We start from the raw sequence: 9,434 nt of genomic DNA, 5'->3' as shown, positions 1-9,434 counted from the left end.
CGTGGCGAAGTTGATTCTACGAGGCGGAATTGCTTCTCTAACAATTCGATCAGCCTCCGCCTGCGCATAGGTCATCTTTACTTCCCACTCTTTTGCCATGCTCTTGACCTGCTCGAGTGTGGCAGTAATTTCGCGGTCCTGTCTGTCGAAGTGGTCCGCCAAACCTGCAGCTTCTGCCCTTTCTTCCCTTAACGCGGCTTCGGTATCAGCGAGCTTCTTGGCTGTGGCCAGCATTTCCTTTCTAGTGGTCTCTAGAGCCTCCAGATCTGCGGCGTCGCCCGGGGTTATAGGTTTGTTAAGAACTGCTCGCGCGACCATCTCTTCAACTGTCAGGAGCTCCTCCGAGGAAGAATCTCTGCGGGATCGCTCCTGAGACATTGGAGATCCTTGGTGGGATGGCTGAGGGTCAGATTGGTTGGTTGCCTCTTCTGATCCAGTTTGTCCCTGCGCTGCTACCGTTGCGAGAACCTGCTTAGGCTGGGCGGAGTCGACTTCAGGCTGATCACCGAAACCGTACTCCCCTAGATTGCGGTTAAACTCGTCAGTGTCCATGGAGGGGGTATCTCCGGAAATTGGGCTCGATTGCCCAAAATCGGCTCTTCAACCGGAGTTCCGCTTTCTCCGACAGCTCACCGATCCGGATCCGCGTCATTTTCCGGTGCCTCTACCGCTCAGACCAGCTCCGTCTTCTTGAGGCGGTTCCGGCGGTATGGGCCAAGAAGTGTACGAAGTGGCACCTCTGCTTTCTAACACACAGGAGACCCAGTGCGGATCTGCATTGGTCTTCCACCGTTGTTTCTGCTCAGGCGGATTGGGTGGGCCTTGAAATTTCCAGATCCGAGGCGGAATCTTCCTTGGGAAGCTCCCGCATCTCGGATCGGATCTTCGCGACGGCGTCCGGCTCTGCGGCGGTTGCGTCTGCGTTACTTACCGGTGGGTTTCCGTCGGAATCGACGGTTTCCCGATGAAGATGTGTATGCCGCCAATTGGGACGATGGAGAGCTTGACGGGGTTTGCCCTAGCCGAATCCAACACTCATCCGAAGGACGATCGGCAGATTTCGGCGTAGAGGACGCGCCCCACGGCGATGGTGTCGTCGTAGCTTCCCATGGCGGAACCCTCCTGCTCCGGCCTCCGCACGCCACGAGCCCCACGGTGGCGCCAACCGTCGTTGCCTAATCGACGGTACCTCGGAGGAGGATCCTCACGAGGGGAGAAGAAGTAGGGGCCATAGGGCGGAGTGCACACGGACGGTGGTACGCGAGTTACCCAGCTTCGGAACACCTGCACGATGACAGGGCCTACTGCTGCTTGTCTGGAATTATCTGGGCGCTTTCGCGTTGTTACAATGAGTTGTTGTCCTGCCTCTAGGGCTCCCGGGATCCGGCTTATATAGGCGCACGGATCTAGGGTTTACATGGAGAGTCCTAGCCGGAATACAAGTAGCCTAACTACGGTACAATGTCTTGCCGTGTACGTCAAGGATCCGCCTTCCTTCTAGGCCGTGCTGGATCCGGATACTTCATGGGCCTCCACGGATCCGGCTTCCTCCGTAGGTCGGTTAGGATCCGGCTCCTCGTTCCTGGGCTGGACTTCATCCTTCATGATCTACAGCAACTGGACCGCCCGATGAGCCACATGCCTCATCACCAACTATGGGCCACCCGGGCTTGCCGGATCTAGGCCATGCCGTTGATATACCCATAAAGTATACCCACAACAACGAGTCAGCAAACAGTCAGCCACGCCACGTTACCCGTCGCAGCAAGCTGCGTCGACGCGTGCAGCGCAGCCATAGGCGCACCGCACCGGTGGGCGCAGCCCAATAATTCAGCTGTTCCGACGTACTGTACGTGGGCTCGGTGGAGACTTTTCCGCTTTCCTCGCCACGCTCCTCTCCTCCGTCCACCTGGCGTCCCCCCAACAGAAACGCATACGGAGGAGGACGAAAGGGAGAGCTCGCTTTCTACACGTACAGCGCCCGGCATCGATCATTCCATCCGCGGCTTTATCATCACGCTTTTGTTGTAGAGTTCTCTCCACTGAAAAAAATCCTGCGGTGAGCGGTCACGTTTCGTTCGTGTCCAGTGCAGATCACGGTCACGCCAACGCCGATATTTGTTTGTGTAGCCCGCCCTTCGCGCGCATGGGGCGGCCGCGGGCGGGCGACGAGGATCATCGACCGGTAGCATGCGAGGAGGAATCTGAACAATAAACTAGCGTGTATCGAGTCAGCAAACAGTCATCCACGCCACGTTACCCGTCGACGCGTGCAGAGCAGCCATAGGCGCACCGCACCGGTGGGCGCAGCCCAATAATTCAGCTGCTCCGACGTACTGTACGTGGGCTCGGTGGAGACTTTTCCGCTTTTCTCGCCACGCTCCTCTCCTCCGTCCACCTGGCTTCCCCCAACAGAAACGCATACGGAGGAGGACGAAAGGGAGAGCTCGCTTTCTACACGTAGAGCGCCCGGCATCGATCATTCCATCGGCGGCTTTATCAGCACGCTTTTGTTGTAGAGTTCTCCACTGAAAAAATGCCTGCGGTGTGCCCGCCCGCGGCAGATCTTTTCTGTTTTGATCATACCACGGTGGTAACCGAATAACTTCCCGATAAGCGCGTCGTCAGGAGCAGTAGACATGAGTGGCCAGCTATAGGTGATTCCATCGTTGACGATGGACGAAATTCCAACTTATCGTGTTAATTTAGTCTGATAGTCGTAGTCAGCTAATAAGATCAATTTTATAACGAAGGCTACAGATCTGCGTATCGGATTCTCTATCTTACGAGTACGATCACAAGATCGTAGCTGACCAGCTGGGGTTTTCTTCTATACTGTATTTGTATTTGAATGACAACGGAGGCTATACCATAATGAACTTAGCAGAACTACAAATTAATACTGGAGCTAATACTACTGGAGTAGATCAAGACAAACGGAGCAAATTCAAAAATGAAGAAAGAAATTAGCATGGATCAATTTAGGAAAGGAGAACGAAAAGCAATCATGGAGCGTGAATTTCGCTCCAGGAATGAATCATCACAGGCCCCGGCGCAGATCCACCACGACCACGCTCACGTTGTCGGCGCTCCGCCGCGCCAGCGCCAGCTTCGCCAGCAGCATGGCCGCGTCGGAGCACGCCTTGTCGGACTCCGCCCTGCTCACCGCCTTCCCCGACGACGAGGTTCCCTCGCCGCTCGCAGGTTCCGGCGGGCCGTTGCTCCGGAAGCAGGCCCGGACGACGTCGCACGCCATCTCGTTGGTCACCACGTCCCACAGCCCGTCGCTGGCCAGGATCAGGCACTCGTCGGCGTCGCTGCGCTCCGTCACCGTCACCTCCGGCTCCGCCGTCACGAACGGCTTCAGGTAACCGTCGCCTGCGCGCGTGCAAGTTGTTCAGCTAGATCGGATCCACAAGAGGTAGAACCAATTCCCTGTCTACGAGGAGAGCGAACTTGAACTCACCTATGGCGCGAGACATGGCGAGGACGCCGAGCACCCGCGCGCCGTCCCAGTAGATCACGCGGCCGCCCGCCGCCTGGATGCGCTCCAGCTCGTCCGGCCGGTCAGGCTGACAAGATCCACAGTTCATACAACGGTAAGGTCACGGGCTATAATTCAAGTCCAAACACAGAGGACGCCGTGGTTGACGCGTACCTTGTGGTCGACGGAGAGCGCGACGGGCGCACCGGCCCGGGAGAGCACGGCGCGTGAGTCGCCTGCGTTGCCGACGACGAGGTGGGTGGGGCTGACGACGGCGACGACGGCGGTGGACCCCACGTGGTCGCACCGCGAGGGCATCTTCTGCTCGCAGCGGCAGGCGGGCTCCTCGCTGCTGCGGCTGGTGGCCCAGCTCGCGGCGCGCTCGTCCAGACGCGCGAAGCTCCTCTCCATCACCTCCTTCCAGGGGATCTCCTCGTCGCCGGACCCCGCCGCCGCCGCCGCCTTCTCGTGCTCCTCCGCCACCGCCTCGTGCATCAGGTCCTGGCACGTCGTGGCCACCTGAGATAGTAGCACGGAACCTCGAGAATCAGCGCGCGCACACAGAGGCTTTGCTATTCGTAGTACTACAGAATTTGAAACTGCGGAGTAGCTAGGCTGCGAAAGCATGGCGGACGTACGTGTGAGCAGCCGTGGCCGTCGAAGACCCCGAAGAAGTGGGACCTGCTGCTGGACGAGCCAGTCAGGAAGTCCGGCCTGACGGAGACGGCGTCCTCCATCTCGCGCCGGCGGCCGCAGACGGAGGAGACCCCGTACCTCGGGCAGCGGTCGGGGTCCACGGTCTCGGCCTCGGCCGGCGCGGCGGCGCCGGGACAGGGGGGCGAGCCGGACGCCGTGCGCTGGAGCCGCTGGCGCTTGCCCGCGCGCGCGTACTCCGCGGCGGACTCCTCGAGGTCGGTGGCGAGGCGGAAGCGCTTCATCTCCAGCCTGCGTCGGCGCCTGTCCATCACGGACGACGCTACGGCAGCCGCGGCGGCGGCGGCCGAGGCCGAGGCCGTGGCCACGGTGGCCGGCGGGGACTTGGCTTCCTGGCAGCAGATCTCGGCCATGGAAGCTTCTTCTAGCTCAAGTAGCAGCCTCTGCGCCACGGAATTCGCGAGAGCTCGGCCGGGCTAGCCTAGACGAAGCACGATTCACAGGCGAGATAGCAGCAACGCATTCGACGAGCTAGGCAGCAGCAGGAGAAGCAAGCGCGGGGCCGAAACGAACCCCGGAAACGAAGGGAGAGGAGGTAGAAGAAGGGGAGGAGGCGGGTGCGCGTCGCCGTCATGGCGGCCAGCCAGCGCGCGGCGCGATAGCTACTACCAGACGTCGCCCACCGTCCGAGTCCGGCAGATGAGGACGCGTGGGGTGCGGCCGGCGAGGAGATCTCGACACGCGTCTCCCGTGGCGGGGCCCGGCAGGCGGTTGACGTTAACGGCGAGGACGGGCAGCGCACACGTGGCGCCACGCCGCGAGGCCTGTCCGCTTCGACAGGTTATTTATTGATGCCCCGCACCACATGGCCGCTGTCTCCTGGGCCGCCCGGAAGGAAGGAAATATCACGCCATTAAATTACTACTCCGGGCAATAAGAGCTGGACGTCTGGTGCGGCGACGTGTCTATGGATGGTGGGGACCCGGATGCTCCGTGGCCCGCATGTCAGTGGGGGGAGAGTAGCAGTCATCGAGGTGGGGAGTGGAGGGGGAGGGACACGTGGTGCGGGGCGGTCGCAATCAGTGGGAGGTTGGTCGGTCGTGGGAGGAGGGGACGCGTGGACTGAGGAGCAGCGAGGGGGCCTTTTGCGTGGAGGAAGGCGGGCGGTAGTTGGGCGCTGGCGTGGCCACGTTGGTGTGGGCGGGAGGGGAGGTGAACCTGGGGAAAAGCATGCGTGCCCGCGCCGAGATCCGCCGCCTGCCGCTGCGTGACCACCGATCTCGGCGACGTCGCTCGGCGTGTGAAACCTCTGGCACGCATATAGTGACGGTCGCGGGACGGAGGTGAACAGTGCATGCACTCGCTACGTGTTGAGCACTGGAGTGGCACTTGTCGACTAAGAACCACAACGGGGGCAGTGAAGTGACCGGTGAGTGACCACAAAAGTAAATGATGTAACCCACAAATGTGTAAAATTTTAATACGTAGTATGAAATTATTTATATTTTCGGTTACACAAAAAAATTTGTTGAATTTAGAGACTTAAAATATGCATATCCAGACCCACACGTGCGAGGAAGTGCCGAGAAATACCCAGATCCACAATTAATTTTAGGCTCCTACTGTTGAAATTATTTATACTAGCACAAATGCCCGTGCGTTGCTACGGATCTATTTTTAACAATTATTTTTAAGCCATGAGAATTTCAAGAAGCCAAAACCCCTTATACAAGTACCGAACTAACATTACTGCAGGTTTCCTCAAATTTCTAACATCTCAACTCTAACTGGTTTTTTCTGCTGTCATAGCCAATCAATGTGCATTAGTGGCCATTGATCATCTAAATAATGGCTCCAACATTTACGATTAGTAATCTTTTCTTGGTAATGTGAAACAAAAAAAAAATCCAAATTAACACATGCCACTTGGGTCAATGCAACATTTAATAGCATCAAACCATATTATTAGAACTCAGACAAAACATTTTCTCCGAGCTTCAAATATTGATCTATGGCAGGAAGAGCTCACTCCAACCTTCTACCAAACAGACAAATATATCAATATTATTGATCTATGGCATGAAGATCTCACTCCAACCTTGTACCAAACAAACAACTGTCTCAATGCAACTAATTGAAATAGAGAAATTATTAAAAAGTCAAATTAGGCCTAGAAGAGAGAGAAATCAATAAGTACCTGGACGATTGTAGGAGTAGGGAGAAGTTGCCCTATCTGGCTATTCGCTTGCAGTTTAGACAGTACTGTATTGGACTTGCAATAAGATAACATCGCTAAGAAATCAAGATTAGTCAAGATCAATTTTCTTACACATGCAAGTAGATATGTAACATCAGCGAAATCCCCCTACAAAAAATAGCATCAGCAACTTAGTCTACATATCCTTTTTTTCCTGCATAAAATGTCTATTATAAATCTAAATGCTATTTGAGCCATCAAATATATTTTGTATCACGACCAGTACTTATGCTAAAAATATCCAATGTATTGGTGCTCGGAAGCACATATTTTTGCCTCTAAAATGCTGAACTTCAATACTCCAGTTCGTACAAACACGATTCAGTTCCGCTAATTTAATTATCCTCATAGTTCAGCATAGTATGAACATATCAGCGACGGACAGAAACAACTTGAGTTAAGGTATCCCTTCTCATCCGATTTCCGAACGCGGCGAGTGCGTCCATGCCGCCAAGGACGTCCTGGAGCAGGTCCTCGCTGCTGCAGAGGTAGCGGTAGATGATGGAGTTGGCGAGGAACTCGGCTAGGTCGTGCTTGGGGTTGCAGTCCGTCTCTGCAAGAGGCAGGTCAGTTAACTGTTTGGATGTGATAGGAGAGAGCAGATTGTGTCGGCCATACCAGAGCACCTAGCGTGGAATCCCAATAGCTTCTGCATATTTGATTGCAAACTACAGGTTCCGGCCTTGAAGAAAAAAAAGGCAGTGATGGGGCTGCGTGAGGCGGACATGGCCACTCCAAGCATGGGTACCAAACTCACTCACACAGCGTTATACATACAAACTTCAGACTACAGATAGCCAACAGAACAAGAGGTGGTCCAGCGACGAGCTAATCATGTCCCCGTTGTCTGTGTCCCAGCTGCCGTAACAAATTGCGTCCAACAACATCCCAGGTCTCAGCAGTAATTTTGAAGAAAACTTGTTGAGGTGTTGACCATGACGGCACCGATCAGGAGGAAAATTTATGCACTTCCGTGGTAGAGGCAGAAGAAAATGGCTCATTCTCATCGGTAGCGCCAACCATCTCATCAATTAAAATTTGGCGCCCGTCAAGAAAATCAAAAGAAAGGCACTTCTCGACAACGTTGGAAGCGAATTTCTGCTGGATCATCTTCACGGTCTGTCCAGCGCGTCATCTGATTGCAGAAGCACACTATTCTAGTTTTCCATGTTGCAAGATATGCTACAAAATAAGATATGCTACAAAATAAGAAATATAAAGCTCTTTGTGTAAGTGGGATTATTTGAAGTAGAAGGTAATGATAAACAGAAAATTGTCCATATTTAATATTGCACATGGGAATTATAAAATAAAACTACAACAAATAACCTTAACTATTTGGTGGTAATTGCACGGGAAGTACGAACAAAACAGTACATCATCTAAGATAATTAAAATTTATTCCAGTGAAATATAAAAGAACTGAACACACATTTACATGATGAGCAATTGCCAACTTTGTGAAAGATAAATCCAAGAACAAAGCCTATGCCTCCCATTAATCTAACAGGCATAAGTGAAATCGTTGTTTCAGAAAACATTTACCAGGCAAATGAATAAGCATCCACCTGGATAACATAGTTCCCATACTGATGTTAAGTCAAAGAAACCACAGACTGCATGATCTCTTCCATCACAGGGCTTTGCATGCTTTCACCATCACAGTGCACTGGTGGTATCCAATTAAAGGTAAAAAATAGTAAATCGTAATGGAATACATCCATTAAAACAAGATATAGGTTGGTATAGCACCTGAATGGGCAACAATATCATGGGTGGAGAGGTAAACCACACGTAGATAAAACATAGAAATACCAAACACAATCCTTTCTTGAGGCTTGAGGGATGCACTTCTGCTCATGGCGCACAAGACGTTCTGATGACGAACACATGTTCAGTAAAGCTCCAAATAAAAAAAAATTCAACCGCACTTCTACAGACCACAGCTGATCATAAATGAAGTGTCCAAGTCACAAGGAACTTCAGGCTGAAGCACATGAATCAACAATCAAAGGGTAAAAAGTTGAACCTCTTGTGTTATGATGGCTGACAGCTTCTTATAAATTTAATGACCTGGAAGCTAAAGCGCATCAATCAGCGATTGAACCCCTCCAAACTGTTGAACATGGCAATGGAGCTGCAATACAAAGAACCATCCGAGTCATCCAAATCCTAAACCAGTAGTAGCACATTACTAATACACTCAGGTTAAGACCAATCCAGAGTTAGAGACCAGAATCCGATCAGGTCTAGAGTTGAGAATCGACATGCAAAACGGGGCGGGCCAGTCGTGCATGAGATCTGGCGCCGGGTGCAGACCTTCTGCTGATGTGCTGCGTGCTCAGCTATAGAAGCGGCGGGCAGTCGGGCAGAGTTTAGCATGTCCTCGCCTCCTCTCATGCTGGTGCCGGCCAAGGCATCCGCAAGGTATCTCTGGGCGTGCAGACGCCTGGCACAGGTCGGGGCACCCGAGCGGCGTGCAGGGTGCAGATCGACCAGGGGGCTGCTGCAGATCGATACAACATGTCCCCGAGCCTCAGAGCTTGGCACCCCCTAGTCGCTCTCCGGGATAGAACTGTCCGCCGGCGCTGGCATACTCGCTATTTGTCCGTCGTCGAAGAGGCAGAGGGGATATTTTATGATTTGCCACACTTTTCTTGAAAGTGTCTATTACTTGCCACATGACCACCACCTGTCAGTGACACATAAAATGGCAAATGATAGAAGCGTAAAGAAAAAAGTGTGGCAAATTATAAAATCCGGTCAGAGGCAGAGCAGATCAGGCCGGGCAGCCAAATCTGAGGCGTTGAAGATGGGGACTCAGACGTGGGACGGTGGGAGCGAACGGATCCGGCCAGAGGAGAGGTAGCTTCCGCTGCTCGCCGGAGATCGAGGGGTGGCGGCTGGTTGGGGAAAGAAATTCTGTCGATAGAAGTCTGGTTGCGTCAGAAGAATAACCCAACCTACAATGGCAATGGCATATGCAGTATTAAGGGATTTGGTGGGAGGGTAAAATCATCCTAAAAAAAGTTGGACGAA

General features: G+C 53.3%; 1 protein-coding gene and 1 long non-coding RNA gene across 3 annotated transcripts; both read right to left on the bottom strand.

Annotated features, from left to right (window-relative positions):
• Positions 1–2,823: 2,823 nt before the first annotated feature.
• LOC127344474 (probable protein phosphatase 2C 9) lies at positions 2,824–4,787 on the bottom strand. Its single transcript, XM_051370766.2, has 4 exons — positions 4,123–4,787; positions 3,659–4,003; positions 3,467–3,572; positions 2,824–3,378 (listed from the first exon to the last, which is right to left on the bottom strand). Exons 1-4 carry the CDS (start codon positions 4,549–4,551, stop codon positions 3,041–3,043), a joined length of 1,218 nt encoding a protein of 405 aa, XP_051226726.1. The 5' UTR covers positions 4,552–4,787; the 3' UTR covers positions 2,824–3,040.
• A 1,796-nt stretch (positions 4,788–6,583) lies between these two features.
• On the bottom strand, positions 6,584–9,108 carry LOC127344475 (uncharacterized). Of its 2 annotated transcripts, XR_007878034.2 has the most exons (3): positions 8,425–9,108; positions 7,014–8,271; positions 6,584–6,948 (listed from the first exon to the last, which is right to left on the bottom strand). It is a non-coding gene; the product is annotated as an uncharacterized lncRNA (long non-coding RNA). The 2 variants fall into 2 exon arrangements; XR_011756039.1 differs by having other exon boundaries at positions 7,014–9,108.
• Positions 9,109–9,434: the final 326 nt, after the last annotated feature.

This window comes from Lolium perenne, chromosome 3, assembly GCF_019359855.2.
Source record: "Lolium perenne isolate Kyuss_39 chromosome 3, Kyuss_2.0, whole genome shotgun sequence".
Lineage (NCBI taxonomy): Eukaryota > Viridiplantae > Streptophyta > Magnoliopsida > Poales > Poaceae > Lolium > Lolium perenne.
Note: the sequence above shows the minus strand (reverse complement) of the source record. Positions and strands in the feature narration are given on the sequence as shown.

Bases quoted from the DNA above. Each gene is read 5' to 3' on its own strand.
- LOC127344474 (XM_051370766.2), bottom strand. From the start codon at position 4,551: ATGGCCGAGATCTGCTGCCAGGAAGCCAAGTCCCCGCCGGCCACCGTG. The intron at 3,573-3,658 runs GTACGCGTCAAC...GGATCTTGTCAG, and splicing joins CGCTCTCCGTCGACCACAAG to CCTGACCGGCCGGACGAGCT. The intron at 3,379-3,466 runs GTGAGTTCAAGT...GCACGCGCGCAG, and splicing joins CGCCATGTCTCGCGCCATAG to GCGACGGTTACCTGAAGCCG.